This window comes from Lycorma delicatula, chromosome 1 (assembly GCF_047948215.1).
Source record: "Lycorma delicatula isolate Av1 chromosome 1, ASM4794821v1, whole genome shotgun sequence".
Lineage (NCBI taxonomy): Eukaryota > Metazoa > Arthropoda > Insecta > Hemiptera > Fulgoridae > Lycorma > Lycorma delicatula.
Window position 1 is genome coordinate 356,228,207 of NC_134455.1, and position 20,973 is coordinate 356,249,179.

At 28.9% G+C, this 20,973-nt stretch overlaps 1 protein-coding gene across 2 annotated transcripts in view; it reads right to left on the bottom strand.

Annotated features, from left to right (window-relative positions):
* Positions 1–17,363, bottom strand: part of anchor (integral membrane protein GPR155 homolog anchor) — an 88,786-nt gene extending 71,423 nt beyond the window's left edge. The window contains exons 1-3 of one of the 2 annotated variants that reach the window (XM_075382537.1): positions 17,245–17,363; positions 11,484–11,604; positions 3,462–3,562 (exon numbers count right to left, since the gene is read on the bottom strand). In XM_075382537.1, coding sequence (XP_075238652.1) covers positions 3,462–3,562 — 101 coding nt within the window. In that variant the 5' untranslated portion in view covers positions 11,484–11,604; positions 17,245–17,363. The remainder of the gene's footprint in view (positions 1–3,461; positions 3,563–11,483; positions 11,605–17,244) is intronic. The other variant, XM_075382536.1, reaches the window with a different exon arrangement.
* Positions 17,364–20,973: the final 3,610 nt, after the last annotated feature.

Consider the following 20,973-nt stretch of genomic DNA (forward strand, 5'->3'; position numbering starts at 1 on the left):
TGTCTGGCTTTAAACTTAATTTAAACTTCCTTTTTTTATGAGGGTTTCTTCTTATTTACTTACCGTAGAGATTGTTATTGGGTGATTATTTTTTTTTATTTTCTAGTTATCGTTTTGACAACCATCTGAGCTTATCTTTGTTCGTCAACATATAATGACAAATGTCCAAATGTATAATATCACAAGACTGCAAAATTTGGGTTGTGGAATGTTTTTTAACTTAAGATAATTGATTCCTATGTATTTTTTAGTGTTGAATTTGAAAATAACCTTCACTTTTTTCATCATGTCAGAATTTTTCGCAGATCACAAATTTCAAAATTTGTAAAAAGTTGAAGAATTGTGAAAATTTGATACTATAAAATAAACATAAACTGTTTTTTTTTTTTATAATAAATTAATATAATATATTCACTTTTTGGCTTATACTATGCATTCTTACAGCTAAACAGCTGAGTGGTCTGAATAGGAGCATGGTGGGAGGGGGTGAGAAGGACTACATCACTCATACACTGTGCAATTACTATCAGTGCTGTTTCAACCATCAGCATGCATAATTCGACCTTCTTCCATCCTCTGTGATCAAAAGTGTTTTTTTCAGTAGAAAATATATTTTCAGGCCATAAAGCAAACTTTCCGTTTTCAAAATGGCTTCAAGAGGCTGCAAAAATTCTGCAGATTCTTTTTGTTACATTTGTAACAAAAATGAAATATAACATGTTTCATTCGACAAGCATACCTCATGTATTTCAGAGTGATCAAGACAAAACTTGGGTACCTCCACTACGTTTTCTACACATGTGTTGAAGGACTTAAGACAGTGGTTAAAGGTAGAACAAGAAGCATCAGATTTGGAGTTCCAATGGTGTAGCAGGAAGCCATGAAATCACACCAATCATTGTTACTTTTGTTCTACTTGTGTTCACGATCTCAATTTGAAGAATAAAAACAGAATCGTCTATCCAAATATGCCATCAGCTTTATGCCCGGATCCTCATGGTCCAAACATACTAATGCCAATTCCACCATAAAATTTACCTAAATGAGACAGTTCCACAAGTGATTTAAATGAAGATAACATTGAGTTGTAAGAACCCAGAGATAGCTGTGCACCAGAGTTTTATTCAGTCTTAACTAAACGATTTGGTTCGAGACTTACATCTGACCAAAGAAAATTCAGAATCACTTGGTTCAAGGCTTAAAGAGAGGAACATGCTAGCAGCAAGCACCTCATTTTCCTGGTTCAGGTATACAGGAAAGGAGTGGTACACAGGAAGGATTTTCTTCCACATTTTTTGGAAGAAGGAGAATTAAGTCTTCTGCACTGATGTAAGTGAACTTTCGACTCGATTTAATATTCTGTATGAAAGTAACAATTGGAGACTGTTCATAAATTCATCTAAAAAACGCCTCAAAGTTGTTCTTCACAATGGAAATACAAATCCATAAATACCTATTGAATATTCTGTCCATTTAAAAGAGGGTTGCAATAATCAGGAATTCTTTCTCAATAAAATTAAATATGACAATCATAAGTGGTGATCACAAAATAATATCAATGCTCCTAGGACAACAAGGAAGATACACAAATTTTCCTTGTTTTTTGTGTGAATGGAAGCAGAGACAAAGAAAATCATTAGATAAGGAAAGACTGGCCAAAGAGAGCTTCATTAGAATCTGGAACCAAAAATGTGCTCTGAACTCTCTAATTGATCAAAATAAAGTTCTCCTTCCACCTCTGGATATCACGTTAGACTTGATGAAGCAATATGTCAAAGCCTTACCAAAAAGAAGGTAATCTTTACATACATCTGTGACATATTTCCAGTCTTATCAACCTCAAAACTGAAAGAAGATGTACAGAGTGATACAAAGAAACGGGAAATTTAAAAAATTAAATTACATTAATGAAAAATTTTTTTTAGAAAATGAATTTTATTTCATGTAATTGTACAAATGTTACCATTTTAGGATACATACATTTTAGTTTATTTTTTAAAGATGACAGGTGATCTCCTCTTCTACGTAAACACTCACGAAGTCTCTTCGTTAAATTGTTCATGGTTTGACGTAACATCTCAGCTGGAATTTCCACAATTACTCCTCGGATCTTTGCTTTCAGTTCTTCCGTTGTAGCAGGTCTACTGTGGAACACTTTGCTTTTAAGGTAACCCCACAAAAAGTAATCGCAAGCTGAGAGATCAGGCGATCTGGAAAGCCATCTAATGTCACCATTTTGTGAAATGACACATTGTCCAAACAATCTGCGTACAGCTGCCATCGATATTCGTGCAGTATGTGGCGTTGCTCAGTCTTGTTGAAACCAGACTGTGTTAAGAATTAGTGGAAATCTCTTTTGTTGTTCCACAACAAAGGTTTCAAGCATGGCTACCTTTGTTGTTCCACAACAAAGGTTTCAAGCATGGCTACCTTTGTTGTTCCACAACAAAGGTTTCAAGCATGGCTACGTAACGAGCCGACGTCACTGTAATCACAAGACCGTTGTCATCCTCAAAAAAATAAGGGCCATAACACCGTAAGATGACATAGCACACCACACGGTCACTTTCTGGCTGTGCAACGGACGCTGGTGTAGCTGCATAGGATTTTCTTGTGCCCAGTATCTGAAATTTTGCTTGTTAACAAATCCACTGAGGTGGAAATGCGCTTCGTCTGACATCCACAGTTTGTGAACAAACTCTTCATTATCATTTATCTTCTGAAGCATTACATTACAGAATTGTGCTCGCACAACTGCATCGTTGGGTTTCAGTTCCTGGACGATCTGCAACTTGTATGGATGGAATTGCAAGTCCTTCACTAACATTCCTTGAACACTTGAACTATGCAATTGTAAAGATGCTGAGCTAACATAATATGAGTGTAGTTGCCTTTAGAATTTTACTAGTTCCACCATTAGATTAAAAGCCTAAACAGTAGTTAAGAATTATACTAGGTTAAGCCTAGAACTCACTAAAAATAAAATGAAAAATGACAGCAATCAAAGTGATCTAATTTTTCATATATGTCCATTATTATAAATGAAATTCACAGCAGCAATGCTGTAATATACAAACATACAGTTTAAATTATTATTTTTTTCTTAAATATACAACATAGACCACATTATTTTATATATGTATATAAAACCACGTTAACAGTTAACAAAACTGCTGGTGAACCGTTTCACTACAACTGGTTCTTAATGTTGTAAAATCTAAATTAACCCAAGAAAATGTTATTTTGAATCTTTCAACACTTACTTTGAACAATGATGTATTTCAGTAAACAGAATTCAATTAAGAGCAAAGTTCAGAAATGTAATCGGAGTTTGTATAAAATCAGATGTCTTACTTTAATCAAGCAACACACTGACTTAAAAATAAATTGACTTAAAAAATTTGTATACTAAGTTTTAAAAAATAACAATTTCATTAATAAACAATATGAATACAACTTACCCACAAATGATTATAACAAAGCATTCAACAAGAGCAGGATAAAGATTGTCCAGGGTGACTGAGGAATCTCCCAGTCCATCTGTACTTTCTTCCAAATTCATCTGAAATAATAACCAAAATTATTAAAAATACATACTTCATATAATAAACATAATATTTAATTACATTTAACAAATACCAACCATAAACAATAAGAAAAGAAATAAAAAGAAAAAAATAAACAAAGTAATGCTATGCTAGTCATAATGAATGTTTGCAAGGCCTTGAAAGAATTATGCACACCAACATCAAATGATTCATGTAACCTTCCTCATAAATAAATATTAAATTCTGACAAATATTCACAACAACTTTACATTTTGCTGTAAAAATATATATAATAACAGAACATATATTATACATTGATAGGAATATAATATGATAGAATATATATTAAGGACACGGTCCAAGTAGTTATTCAACACTTTGGTAGAGGATAAAGAGGATAACACTACACAAAACAAATCTTAGTTGCCAAAAAATTTTGAAAAAACACTGAACATCAAGCTTTCTCAATTTTTTTCCTTTTTTTGAGAAAAAATATCAGCGAAACTGAATTACTGGATTTTCCTCATACTTTCATATTGTATTTACAGTAGATCTCACATCTAACAATTTAACATCAAGAATTCTTTACAACTTTATTCAGACAAGAAAATTATGTTCATAGAATCAAGTAAATAAAATCCCTTAAATTTACAAATGAATAACTGAATCCCAATTACTACTGAAATCTCAAAATTCAAAATAGAACAGCTATTTTTATTAGAACAGATGACTATTTTTTAAATTCCCCATATAAAAATTAACTCCATTAGGAATGAAATTTCTCCATACATAAGAGCAGTAAAGAAAAAAACCGTCTATTAAAAACACTGGTAATCTCTCCCTTATTATAAAATTAATCATTTTATAGCACTTCATATATAGTACAAGGCTTGTACTATGTTCTATGGTTATGATATAAAATAATTATTAAAAACAAAAAACCTGACTATTAATTGTACATATCTACCAAAAATAATTAACAATAGTTAAACAATCTTTTCTTTCTTCTAAAGGCATTTTTCAGAATGCAGTAAGTTAGTGATGTAAATTTACTATTACTGTTGCATTTTATATTGTATTCATGTGCCTGTTAGTCTTAAACAAAATGGAGGCCATTAAAGTAACCATTTCATAAAGCCTACAAAGGCACCTGACTACAACACAAAATGTAGAATATTAAATTTCACATTGCAAACTAACTTACTGTATTCTGAAAAAATGCCAGTATGAAAAGACAGAAAAATTTGTTTAACTATTACTTGTTTGTTTTTCAAAATTATTCTAGGTAGATGATGTATGTGTACAATTAGCAGTTCAGTTTTTTGTTTTTTAATTATTTGGTGTATTTTGTTGTTTCCAGTTTCCATAACTTTACCACTCAATATAGTAGTCAAGTAGATATAATACCAGAATAAGTTTTTTTTTCTTAGAAATGTGCTATTTAAATAGAAATTTTAATGTTACCAAATGATAATGTACATGCATGTAATGAATGTATGTGCTAGCCGTGATGCATTTCTGCTTCCTTTTGTTGAGCACATTTTTCACTTACACTGACAATAATGAAGTTTTTGAAAAAAATCACAAGGGGCAAAATGTGTTTTTTTTATCATTTTATGGAATACCATAAATTTGAAAATAGCATAATTTTTTAATTTTGTCCCGCAGTGTAAATTTTACCCCCTCCCAATATAGATAAGACAATTTAAGATAGCATATGTTACTTCCAGACCGAAGACCTGTTACTACCCAAAAGTTGGTTGTAATTGAATGGATCTGTGAAGCTCACAGAAAAGAACAAACATACATACATTACAGATAAATACAATATCACTTCTTATATGGATGTAGTCAGGTAAAAAAAAAAACGATACTCTTTATCTAACAGACTGCAAACATTAGCAGTAGTTTTAAAGGAAAATTTGTAATTATATACAATATGGTATCCAATACTTTTGATTAATTATCTCTAGTAATTAGTTAAAATTCTAACAATTTGAATATTAACTACTAATTAGCTGACTGACAAATTATAAACCATCAATTAGTTTTCATATAACATAAATGAAATTACAATTGCAGTAATTTAATATGGTAAATAAAAGTAAATGTTATTGTATAAAAGATAAAAGAACTGAAAAAAGTACTGTTTGCTTGAGTTTAGCTGAAAAATTATTTATTTAAAGCAATAAAACAATAAAAAATTTTAATAAAGCTTAAGTGAACTATTTATCTTAAGCAGCTGGTAATTAGTCCATTGTTTATAATTTATGGAATAATAAGTTAACAAATAATCAATTACCTTTTCAAGAGAGATAAGAACTGAATACTAACTTAATCAGTTTTCAGACAAAAGTAACTCAAAAATAATAATAATAAGTATACTGTTCCACAGAAAAATAATAACTGAAATTTCTAAACTCAAAATAAAGTATGTACTTACATCAAAACTGATTGGTAATACACTATTATTCATAATTACTAATTACTGCAAATTTTTACATTATAAAATATTTGTTTTTTTTTGTTTTTTAAATAATAATAATAGGTATATGATCGTATAATTACAACAGACAAAAAATGCACCTGCTGCACAGAAAAGAAATCGAGGGGAGAAAGGGGCACTCTCTGTAAATGCCCATACAGGACATGCATAACTGGTAGAGCAGCCAACATGTTAAAAGTATAATAGCAAATATAACAAAGATTACTTTTTTTTATATTTTGCAATCTCAAAGAACTTGATTTTTTCATAATGAAAAATTAATTATTAAAATAACAGAGGAGCTGCTTACAACTGGTTAGTCACACCAAACATAAAAAAGCAGTTAAAATTTTATCTTTGATGGAAAATAATATAAAATGAAGATCCTCACATGAAGCTGTAGAACAAGGAGTGCCAGGGAAGTGTTCTCAGTCCCTTACTCTTCTTACTAATTGTTAATGATATACCTCAAATCTTCAGCCATTTATTGATACTCTATTTGTAGTCACAATTAAATTTATATTTAAAAACAATAATTCAAAAGTATTGGAAAAAATTTATTCAACGAATGGAATGTAACAACCTAATTTTAAATATGAATAAAACTGTTCCATTGTGCTTCTCAGATCGCTATAATAATACAAATTATACCTATGGAACTCCAATAAACTATACCAATAGTATTTCTATTGCCCATACTACAGAATTTCTGGGATATTATTTGTTACATGAAAATTCTTGTGGAATGACATCAATCCATGTGAGTTTGGAATATCAAACCACAATATTTTGCTTAGAAACATCTTAATTTTATTATATAATACTGATTATGCCTAAACACATGCGCACATGCATGTGTGTCTGTGTGTCACACTTGCAGAACATTTTTGCGCTCACAAATATTTTGTAATTGTAATGTAATATTAACAGTTTAGTGATAAGTGAATGATAAATTCAAAAATCTGTTCTTCCTATATAATAATTATAACTGTTTATGACAACAGTAATCTTTCAGTTAATAGACTACATTAGTAGTAGCAATAATTGGGAAATCAATGAATAAATACTAATACTAAGAATTTCTTAAATTTAAATTTGTCAAATTCATTATCAAGAAAAAACATTTTTTTTCAAATATCTTTCCTATAAATTAACATAATTTTTTTCTTCCTTTATTGTATAAAATCTGTAATCTTTATTACAATAATCAAGTATGTTAAACAAACCTATACTTTATGCAACCTAATTAATTTTGCAATCTAAGAAAAATGAGACCTGTGGATAACAGAATATATATTTTAAACTAGGACCAAAGTTAAAAAAAAAAAGAAATGTTCCTACAATTATTTAGATAAGACGTGCAACAGACAACCTCAAGTAGAAAGCAGTGAAGAGATATTATATGTAAATTCAGATACAGAATTTACAGACTCAAATACACACAAAACATAAAAGGTAAATAGAAAACTTTGATGTAAAAATTTAAAAATGAAAGAACTGGAAATTTCACTTGGGAAAAATTATGCCAATGATTGAACAAAGGAGAAAATCTGTAGAAGCATGGAGAAACTAGATAAACTGCTAGAGGAAAATACCACTGAAAGGATGGTTATTGTAAGAAGAGATAGAGAGAGAAGGAACTAGTCCGATGAGGGACATTGGATTTTAACTAAGCACAGAAACGAAGCTAGGAAAATAATGCTTGTAAGGGAAACAAGAATGATGGCGTAAAAATATAAGAAGAATGGCAGACAAGTTATTCAGAAAGAGGAGGTACACCAAAAATTACATTTGAAAGAAATGGAGAGGAAGGGAAAAAACACAGAAGTGAAGGCATTCTAAAGAAATGCAATGAATTTAAGATAGACCTCTTCCAGCTACATTAGAGGTAATAATGAGACAAGTGTTTATAAATAGCCCAGCTAAAAAAATATTTAGCTCAAGATACTACTACCTGACATATGAAAACAGAATTATAAACTTGCAAGTTTTAACAAGCAATAAAATGTATTCAGTTAGAGGAAGGTTGGTAAAATAGTCATGGGAATTGGGTTTGACTATAAATTACTTGGTTGTTATCTTAACACAATAATGAGGATAAACTAGAAAGTAGGGAGGAAGTAAACTATAAACAGAAGTAATAAGTAAATAAAATATTTGGTCTTAAGATAAAATTGAAATAGAATATTACAATTTAAGTATTTTTCTCATAAAAGCATTCATTCAAAACTTCAATAAAAGGGATAATTATAACCCTAAATGATAGTCAAATTTCCGTAGCAATTTAAAAAATAATTGAGCAAGTGAAACTTCAAAATAAGCTAATGACATATTTCTGATAAACAGTCAGAAATAATTTTTGTTAACTATTGTGTAAGACGTTCAGCTACTAAAAGGTAATAGAATATAGATGTGTAAATGGTAAAATTGTGAAGTAATAAATGTTATTTTACTTTTATACTTTTAAATATTTTTAGAACAGAAAAAGAGAGAATTAATGAAACAGCCAAAATTTGGAGTTGAAACATGAACCAGCTGCTGCATCTATACACATTTTAGAGACAATAACAGTAAAAACAGGCATTAAATAAGATAAACTAAAAAAGCTGACATTTTTGTTTGATCACAAGTATACAAAAGTACAAACATAAGGTGACTTCTATTCCTAACCTCTTTTAAATTACTGAGTTTTTATTCCCTTATTAGATTATGGAGAATCCTAGTGAACACAGTGGATTAAATAGTAGTTGGGGATGGTGAGTAAAGGAAGTAAAATAGGTTTTTGGCAAATACCTTAAAAAATATTAATTTTTTAAAACTTATCAGACTTTCTTTAAAGCTCATAAAACTCAATCAAGATGAGTACAGCATTAGAAAAATAAAAATTAGACATAATTATTAGCTAACACAATGTTAAATAATAGAAATGATTTTAATGAATTAATTATTTTGCTAAAATAAATTAGTCATTAAAAAATAAAATAATCAATATAAATATTCTCTCATTATCAAAACAAAAGTTGTTGAATGTAATCCACAAAATCAAAAGTAATAGTTAAATATAAGGCAATTAACAAAAATAAATAGCAAAATGAGTTTATAATAAAATGTTTAATGTACAACAGTTGTGAGAAGAATAGGAGGATGAAAACACAGAGAAATACAAACATTAAAAGGTGTACACAATAAACAGTTAAATAAAACAGAAACTCAACAGACTGTTTGATAAAATTATAACTTGCAACAGTAAATAAAAATCACCTGAAGTATGAATATACTTCATTTTAAGATGGAATTTTAAAAAACAAAAAAATTCATCTAAAATGAGCATTTGAAGAATCTTAGTAGAGAGAGATTAGAAAGAGATCAGAACATCAATAATTGAAAATTCCATTCCTGGGCATTTTATTAAATTCCTTACTGCCACCCCACTTGATAATGAAATTCTCAACAGAATTCATAGTAAAAGACCCTATCTTTAATAATTCAATTACGTGCACCATAGTAGAATGCCACTTACACGTCTGAGCTATTATATGCAATTTTAAAAAAACATTATTTTACATACATATATTAACTAATTATTACAACAATATCATTGGCATATTTATTAATCAAGTCATTTAAAATTATTTTTGTTTAAGAAATTCATATTGTGCCACACAGCAAATTCTTATCTACATCCCAAAGCAGAGAAGAGCTGAGCTATATGAACATGAATCACTCATAAATAAACAAATTAATTTATTACCATTTATTACAAATTAAGTATCAGTTGAATTACAGTTCTGTTACTTAAAAGTAATCTATGAGTTTAATATTAGTGAGTAAATTCAAATGAAAATTTTGCAGGCTTTTTTATTGCTGTTTGTTCAGTTTTACATTTTTTGTAAAATTTTTATAACATTTTTGATAAGGATTTTCCATAGTTTCATTAGTTACAAAGTTTACATGTAATATATATATATCACATTTACAGAAATAATACGATTCTTATGATTATTTGTTGTTTAATAAATGAAATCAGGCTGGTAAGAGCCTGATTTCTAAAGGTTTAAACATTGTTTATTACCTATTATTGTATATCTATTGTCTATTACATATATTTATTTTTTAAACAAAATTCTAAATTAATAAAGGATTTTGATAATACAAATATAGTATTGTCTTACCATTTGATATCAGTATAGTTTTGTTAAAAACAGTTTTATCTATATTACAAAAATGTTTGTTTTTTGAGCACAAGAAAAGATATCTGCAAAACTTTTACCGTACAGTTTACAACTTCATTGTAATTTTTTTGGATATATATATATATATATAACTACATTTCACACTTAAATACATTCAAATTTATCAAAAACATAAAATCTTTCATTTTAAAAGAATACAACTTTTTTTTTATTAAATATAAAATAGAAGTTTAAAAATTAAATATTAAAAGTTAAAAACTACATATATAAAATATGAAATTAAAATGTAGTAAAAATTAAATAAATCAGAAGGATTAAAAGCAACATGTAAGTTGGACTGTAACATTGGCTGGCCAAGACACATATTGCTTTTAATCCTAGTTATTCATTTATTTAATTTTTAATAAATTTGAGGTCATATTTTATATATGTAGTTTTTTATTTTTAACTTTTAATATTTAATTTCTAAACTTCTATTTTATATTTAAGAGAAAAAATTTGTAATTTTTTAAAATAAAAGATATTTATATTTTTGATAAATTTGAATGTATTTAAGTGTGGAATGTAGGTTGATACGAACAGTTTAAAAAAAATAATCACAACTGAAATGTGGGTTTCCAAAAAAACCTTTTTGTAAAAATATGAAATAAGGTAAGTGTCATCTTATTTAATGTATATTTCTGTACTTAGCTGGATCAATTTGGTTTATAATTTATAATTTTTATATATATATATATATATATATATATATAATATAGATTATAATATATATAATTAAGAAAATATAAAAAATCATTTTCTATTAGAAAAGAAGCTGAGCTCCAGCTAAAATTTCAAAAAAAAATATTTTTAATACATGGGCAATTTTTTTTTATTTGGTAAGGTTTTTGATAGAATGCACATGTTTGAGAAAGTAATTTTTCAATATGAGAGAGTGAAAGCTCTAGCCTGAAATTTCAATAGGTCTTAACAAAAATTGTTGAAAATTAGACAGATGTTTCAAAATTTGTTCCATCAATATTCTGGTAAAATTCAAAATACGAAAAAATAAACAAGATGAAGATAAACACAATCATATAATGATTATATTTAATCATAGTCATTTTATGATTAAATAATCATAAAATTAGGATAATCATGCTTTTGCATGTACTGTAACAAAGACAAAGTGATTAATGAATCGAAAAGTGAAAAAATGCCAAAGCCTTGCCAGTTATTGAACTTAAGACTAAATAGTCTAGAAAGCAGAACACTTACCACTACATCAATTAGCCAGGCAATATTTTAAATATTCAAAGTAAAAGAGTAAACATTGTTTCTTTCAACACCAGTAATCTACATCATATCAACTTTTGTTTTCTACAATAATACAACGTAACTAGAACACAATATCAATACAGATAGTAATAACCATTAAATTTTATTGCATACTATTGTGTAACAAATAACATTACAAACATAAAAAAAATCTCACACTGCAATTGATCTTCAAAACATTATACTAACACACCTATTAAAAAATAAAAATATTTTATTATAATAAAAACGAAATTATAACATTTCTAAAGCTGAAATTTTCTACACCAGAAAGGGTTGTACAATTACATACTGTTTCTCAAATTATACAGACAAGCAGTTTTATAACTTATTCATGAAAATTCTTCAATTTATAATATCATAAAATCAATAATCAAAATAAATCAACTCATTTAATTTAAAACATTATTTTTTATACAAATTTTGGATTATTCTTCTCTTTACAAAATTCCTGTTCAATTCCAAATTACCTCATCATATTTATTGATATATTAAATTATCTGTACATTAATTTAATTATTTTTGTTAATTTTTTTCCATCTAATTGCATGATATAGCAAATCTCTGTTTCATTTATACATGTTTTGCAACTTTGTTAAATTATGTCATACGATGTGTGAAAAATTAATATAATTTTGTATAATCAGTGGTTTTCAGTTAAGTTCATTAAACATTACTGTCTCTTTTGTAACTTACAATGAAAAAAAAAAACTGATTTGGAGGTTACCTCTGAGCCCTTATTTTGTATTAATTTTTTCATTATCACAAATGTTCAAGTGATTAGTGAAAGTGACAGCATTGTTAAATTACATGATTCCAATTATGCAGATAATTAAACATGAAAAGCAACTCTGAAGATTCTCAAACATCAACACATGAAAAAATATATTTTCAAGAAAAGAAAAATGTGAATAAATTAAATTCAAACATTTCTATGAGTAAATGGTCCCTAAGAGACACCAAAAATAACCCTTTATTTTTAATATAACTGAAATATTTAATGCAATTTTTATGCAACCAATAAAAAATCACTGTCCACATCCAATACAACAAACGCTTAAGTAAAACAGAATATTAATGTTTAAGATTTTTTCTTGAAAATCTAACTGGACCAGACGCTTCTTCTTGTATTTACACTACAAATAACATAACAATATATTCAGCTTCTCCTGAAACTTATCATTCTATACTTATGTATTCTAAGTATAAATAAAGCTGGATTTCATATTTATCAGGCATTCAAAAGGTTTTCATGACCATCAGCCAGTCCAAAAGAGGTTATTAAATCTAAAATTAAAGGCTTTAATATAGAAATGTTACCAACTTCCTGTCAAGAGATAAAATTAAATTACCACTTTTTTTTACTTCTTTTTTTTAGTTTAATCTCCAACCAGATTCTAATGACTGTTAGGCATCAATTTACAAACTTAAGTTCTACTGCATTTAAAATCAAGATGAGCCTTAACAAAATAGTAAGGTTCTAATACAGCCGATGCCAAAAGTTTGGCCATTCAGAAGCATGCTGTAATCTTCTCCCATTGTGCAGAGCAACATAAATCAGTAACATGGATCAAAATTAGTAAAATAGCAGTACTTTGTCTTACACACTGGTTTTCATCAGGCAAACTATCAAGGTTGCAGTATAAACAGAAAGCTTCAAAATCGCTGTTAATCTGGTCCACCTACCGAATTCTTAAAATGGTGTCCTATCAATGTTATTACTTTTGAAGATTTCCCGCAATTGCCAATGTACTCCTCTTCTTCTTCTTCATTTTTCTATTTCTACAATAATGTCTTTAATATCTTAATTGTTACAGTTTTTTATTCAACGGAATGAAAAATAATACTCAAATCAAAAACCTCAATTTCTAACTAATTTTTTGGCATACTAATCATCATTTATCATAAACATTTCAAAATCAACAAATTTCATTTTACTTGACAAAAAAATTAATTTGCCCATTCATCAATGAAACCTTTCACATTAAATTCTGTGTCCACTAAGAACTAATGTAATAGAATTCTTCATCTTATCAGTTTATCTAGTGATTGTACTACGTTAAACTGATTTTGAATTGTGTACTGGATGCTTACAACTGATATAAATAATGATTACCAAGAAGTACAAAACTATCTATTTGTTTCTTCATGTCAGTATAATGTGAACTGTACACAGATCATGTAACATATGACTAGAAACATACTAACACAATATACTCAAAATAAAAAATATATTTTATATAGCAAAGGTCTTCAGCAAAACAAAATAAAGAAATTACTGGCAATTTTTACTTAGATTAACATTTTGGTACTTACGTATTAACGCCACCGCAGCTACAGCTGCTGTTTAGGTTATGTTGACTTCGTGTACTGACAAATCGTACGTATATCAAAATAACCTACGCTCACTTTGCTCGCTAACCTCTTATAATTAACATTAAATATGCATAATATATAGAACTTATTAATAATATAACCTTAATGTTATAGCACCGAAATCCAATTAATGTTAATCCACCGAAATCCGATTGACTACTTTGTTTTTAAATAAAGCTGTAGCTGCGGTGGCGTTAATACGTAAGTACCAACATTTTTATTACAGAAGACAGTGAAGATCATAAAAATGATTAAATAAAAAATTCCACGGCTAGGCATCACTTGAGTTGAGTGAAACCACACAAAGTTTGGAAGGTAACAATTGCAAACATAATAGTTTCCATGATAATGGCTAATAACATGCAACTTCTTGAATTTATAATACATCTACCAACTGTCTCTAACATTTTTAACAATAACTTTATGGTAAAAAACCCCATTTTTAAATATATCATTGAAACTTATTATTGCTTATCACTTGGATTTAAACTTTAATCCACAATTTTATGCTTATCCCATTATTTAACAGTAATAGTTTCCTTTCCCATAGTGTAAAATTTTTACAACAATCTTATACTTATAAATTTTTTTAAATAAATCTCAAACCACACTGTTTCATTTTGAATCATCTTAATCAATCCATTAACTTGGCATCATTAAATATTTGTTATGTCTATGTATATTCCACTCTTAAAATATAAAAGAAAAATCAGAAATATATTGAAAAGATTTTTCAGGACATAAAAATTAGGCTTCAAATTTTGTTTGATGCCTCCGGTAAGCGTGATTCAAGTAATTCAATCTTTTGTAAATTAATAGTGGTAGTAAAAATTATCCCTAATCAGCCAAATGACTTTGCTGTTGCTAGATCCAGGCTCAAACTGACTTAAAGATATGCTTGACTATAACCGGATTTGAATGATTATTAAAAATGCTGACACTTCCATGAATCAATATCCAAAAATCAGGACTAAAAAATTAGTAATTTATTTATTTTATTTTTTAATAACAATGATCGATATTTAATAAGAAAATAACAATTACCAAAAATGCTAGCATTACAGTAAATTACTTTGGCTTATACGAAAGTACTTATTATACCTAAATTTTGACTTTAAAAAAAATACCTAATCTAAAAGATTTTACAATTAATTTATTTAAAATAAAAATTAATCACAAGTACAATATTACTACTCTCTTTACAAGTTTTTAAATAATATAATAAGAAAATTTAAACGTGTTGCATATTCAGTTAACATTTACTCTGTAGTATTCAAATAAGTAGCATTTGAAGACTTTAAAAATTTTATTTTACTGCCTAGAAATTTTACTTATTAATCACCTTTTTCATAATTGCACCATTTTGTAAAATGATTATTTTTATGCAATAATACAGATTATTGCCCTTTTTTTATTTACTATTTCTTGGTACAGCTCTGATAACATTACTTCACAGTTTTCCTGATCCTTCCAGAAAAATGCAGGAACTGTTTCATTTTGTTACCTATGAAATAGCAAAGCTGCCAATCCTGATGTGATCTATATGTGTAATTATACATTATGAATAAAGTGATTTTTATATATTACTTATTTATATATACATATATTATTTTATTTTTATAAATTTGATATAACATACTAATAGCAAAATTATTGCTCAGAATAGTAGCTCAAATAATAGTGGCATGGTAGCGAAACTGATTCTTAATCATCTGTTTGTAATGCTGTTGAACCAAAGTTCAAACCCAGTTAAAGGTATAACTGGATTTCTAATAATCATGTTAGTCAGACAATGGCTGTTCGAGTTATGTTAAAAATCAAACTAGGTCAGGATTAATTATAAATCAAAACTGGACTTACGACCTGTTTTACGTAAGTACATAATATTGAATGAAAACAAATTAATGTACTGCATCCATGAAATGTAGCAATGTTTCTATTTACAAATAACCTCTTTAGTTCAAAACATGTTTTTAGTTATGTAGTAGAATATTCCAAGATAAAATTATGATAAGCAACATGGTGAGTAACAGTGCATTAAAAAAAAAAAGGAAAAGTAAATTACAGATCTGCATTATGTGTTATATAGATCTAAGTATCTACAAATATCATTTAATTTTGTTCAGAATGCATTTGCCATAACAAAAATGATAAAACTCCAAACACAGTTTAACTTACTAGCAATTGGCAGTTAACTGCACAAACATGATTTTTTTCTGAGGGATACTTTTTGGTTAATAACACTATCCAACATGTATTATATTAATTTTATTATTCATATTATCAAACTATTTATGCCATCAAGATGGGTAAAAAAAAAGTAATTATTAGTGATACATTTATCTTTAAAAATTTCAGCTTTAACAAATTTTTACTTCATTCTACAAGGTTAGATAGAAGTTTTTTTTTTATTCAGCAATATATCAAGGTTAGAATCTTAGTTAAGCAACCTCTCTCAATGTCACTTTTATCAATGCAGGTCAAGGTAATTAGGTGGAGTTTTATGACAATGACAAAAGTAAATATCAATAAAGAGAACTACCTGATTTACAATTTGTCTAGGAATTGATTTGCAGTAAACAACTAGAATTTTTTTTTTAATTTCATCCACACTACAATATCTGTGACACATCTAAAATATAAAGGATTTACACATAAAAAATACAGAAGCAGAAACTCATACTGTTTAATGATACTTACAAGACTAAATTTTACAGGGCAAAATAATAAAGACAGTTAAAATTAGAAATAAAAAGATTTCAAATACAAAATTATATGTAGATTGTACAATTTAACCCTCACTAACAATAATAGATATTCACATGTACAGCAAATAGAATTATTTGTTCTACTTCATATTATTATCTTACTTAAGCTATGAAAAATGTTTCACTGTAAAGATTTCTTGTCATAAATACTATGGTCATACTACTGAATCTCCTAATTCCAGTTAAATAATTTCTAATCAAAAATAAAACAAAACATTAAATAATTCACGGGTTTCCAAATTACAAAAATATTAATTACTCAAATTAGCCTCAAAATATACCGTTACAAGACACATACCTGAGGAAAACAGTAACTGGCTGCTGCTACTACTACTAATTACAGCAACTTAATGTATTAGGCTCAATTCAATAAAAAAATAAGAACAGTAAAATATTTATAAAACAGTAGTCAGTAACTCTACCTAACTTTTAAACAATGTTAGCAATTGAACAAGTTTCCATCTGGAAAATTAGATTTTTCTTATTACAAAATCAATATGAAAATCAATGTAAATAGTTTTAAAAATATCCACTGTCATAATTCAGTAAAAGAATACCTTTGACAATCCCTGGAACAACAGTTAGTAGTTAATAGTTAAAATGAAAGTAATCTCATATTAAGAACAGATATCACAACGGCTCTGCCGAAACACATATCTCAAGAACATTTCCTTTAGCGACTGGTAAACGACCTGAGAAAGTATCGATAAATCTAATTTCTATCGATATTCACATATCAGTACAATCGATTTAAATTCATTTTCGATTAACTTCGTAAGTCCTTTGTCAAAAATCTGACATTTTTAATTCTACACCTTTAATTCTGTTTTTTTATTAGAAATATTCATTGTCCGTTCGTATATACGTTTGTTAACCCCCAATAAATATTATAAAAACGTAAATTATTATATTACAAATGTTTTCATTGCGTTTTAGTATGATATTAGATATAAATTTATGTATGTAACAATTTAAATGTATAAGACCAATTACGCTTAAACAAGACATGTAATATTTTACAGCGTTATTAGAAGGTAATATTTTGAATCGCTAATTAAAACATGTTCTGAGGAGATATTTTAATGTTCCCTACGATGAAATTTAGAAAAAATCGTATAAACTGACCACTGGATCAGTTGCTTTTTAGAAAAAATGTATTATACCTAGTGGCGAAAGTTTTGGTATTACGATTTTCGCAGGTAAGCGATTGACGTCATTTTTCAAAGCGAATAAGCGAGAGTTTCCCTTGCAACTACATTTATAGCTGTACAGAAGTACTCTTTTTTTGTGTGATTAGACAGATGACTTGTTTGGTTCTACTTTCCATTACATTTTACTCTGGTAATTTTTAATGATTATTTACTACATCCAAAATTATCTGTTTTATGTATCCTATTTTTGTCTTCCTCTACAGTTTTTACAATCTACAAATACACCTACAACAAATTAACTAAACCTGGATGTCTACAAATCTAGCTTGCCAACTTGGTATCAGTATTCATGTATTCAAATTTCTCTTCTCTTTTAATCTTCTTAAGACCTCTTCATTTCAAATTTTATTAACCTGCATGATTTTCCAGTAACAGTACATTTCAAAGGCCTCTATTCTTTTCTTTGAAGACCAATAATTTAAAAAATTCACAGTTATAAAATCTACAAAAAATCATACATGTCAATTTGTGAATATCTAACAATTAATATGTCCTCCTTTATTCTTAATCATTTCACAAACATGATTTGACATGGATTCAACAAGTGTACTATACTTTTTTTTTTCATCATGAAAACATACTGATATTATTGCTTTAATTAGGCCAATTTTTGTGATACAATTCATTCTTAAGAGTTGTTTTTTGACTATTGCTCAAAGATTTTCAATTGGGTTTAAGTCTGGGGAGTTGTCTGGCCATAGAAGCACTTAGTATTCATTCTTTGAAAACATTTTTTCACTTTTTTGGGAGTATGGCATGGCACCAAATCTTGTTGGATCACATTGTTGCTTTGTGGGAATTTGTTTTGAGGTTGTGACAACCCTTGCCTTCAAAACCTTGATACATCATCATTTTTCAACATACCATCTATTGGAAGTAATGAACAAGAGCCTTCAAATATGAAACAACCCCAAATTTTTTTTTGTCTGGGAATGTTTAACTGATTGTTGGATAATAGTCAGTGATGTATTTTCATCTGACGCTTTACTAACGTATGGAACCCTTTGACCCTGAACGTAAAAATCTGACTGTTGAAAATGTAACCTTTTTTGCAGTCTTCTTTGGTCTAGTTAGGATGGGCTTTGGCCCACAAGAACCTTTTTTGCAAAATGCTGGTGTAAAAGGTAAAAGGTGCTTTGTTCTCTTGGCTGCTAACTCACGATTTAAGTCTGTAGTAGATAATTTTGGATCAAGTTTACATTTTTTTACTAAAAACTGATCCTGTGTTGGTATAGTTTTTTTTTACAGCCACATTTGCCTTTCTATGAAGTGAAAAGGAACCAGTTTCTTTAAATTGTTTTAAAATAGCATTCACTGTCAACACTACACTCAGAAGCTATTTGTCATTGTGTCATACTGGTATGCTCAGAAGAGAAACAATTTTTGAATACTTTCGTGAAGTTACGTCCATTATTATACGAAGGTTATTTTTTTTTTCAAGGTCCAATCAGTTACAAAATTAAAACCACAGATAATAAAAAATTTTTTATTTGTAACAAGTACTTACATAGTTACGCTATTTCTCTACATAGTTGCCACTCCGATTTAGACATTTGTCGTAGCGTGGTACCAACTTTCCAATACCCTCATCATAGAACAGAGCTGCCTGTGTTTTCAGCCATGTTTCTACGTTGGTCTGCAGCTCGATTTATGTGCCAAAATGTTGTCCTCCTAGCCAGCGTTTCATGTGAGCAAAGAGGTGAAAATCGGATGGAGCCAAGTCCGGGCTCTATGGTGGGTGATCAAACACTTCTCAACGAAAATGCTGCAGGAGCTTCTTTGTTACAGCTGCAATGTGTGGCCGAGCATTGTCGTGGAGAAAGACAATGCCTGATGACAACATTCCTCTCCGCTTATTCTGAATTGCCCTTCATATACGTTGAAGAGTCACGCAGTATGAGGCTGCAGTGATGGTTGTGCCACGCTTCATAAATTCCAACAAGAGAACTCCATTTCGGTTCCAGAACACAGTAGCCATACACTTTCTGTTGGAGAAGGTTCTCTTGAACTTCTTTGGTTTACTGGGAGAATGAGAATGCATCCACTGTTAGGATTGTCTTTTTGTTTCTTCAGTTTCGAAATGGACCCATGTCTCGTCCCCTGTGACAATTTTGTTCAAAAGATATTCTTCATTGTGGTAGCGCTGGAGAAACGTTTAGGAGGCGTCTATTCTCATTGTTTTGTGATGGTAGGACAGCATCTTAGGAGCCCATCTCGCATGCAGTTTGCAGTACTGAAGTCTCTCACTCACAATGGTGTAGAGAGCTGACCTTGAAATTTCAGGAAACGAATCACTCAATACAGAAATTGTGAACCGGCGATTTTCTCGAATTGCCTCATCCACTAGCTCAACGAGATCATCGGTTGACAGTCGCTTCCTTCCCTGACCGCCTGCATCATGAACATCTGCACGTCCTACTTTAAAGTTCCTGCACCATTGTCGCACTTTGCTGTCACTCACTGAAGTTTCACCATACACATTACTTATTCGTCTATGAATTTCGCTGCATTACAACCCTCAGCCTGAAGAAATCAAATTACCGCACGCACTTCACACTTGGTGGGAGATGCTATTGTTGTAGACATGTTTACATGCTACGTAAACACTACTACGTGTGTTCAGAAATAAACGAAGTGATGCGGCGTGATTGAAGGCCATACTACGCTGCGCAACACATGCACAAAGGTTCATCTGATTTTTGCGCGGGTTTTTATTTCGCAACCGATCGAACCTTGAAAAAAATAACCCTAGTATATTTAAGACAGACAGAACAAAAAATAATAAAATAAGATTTTGCAGTGAAAAATTAAATAAACTTTCAGAAAACACTATTTAGAACATAAAAATTGCTAAATAATAATAAAAAAAAATAATAACCTCACATTACATGGTCAAGCAATATAGCCATAACATAGAAATAAACAAAACATTCCCTGTGATAGAATTAATTTGCACGCTACAGTAAAAAAGTCACAAATTTAACTAAAAGTCTTTACCACAGGAGTGGATATTCATCTTTTACTGACATCCAAATTAGTTACAAGTGTATCTTATGATGCTTTGATTAAGGTTTT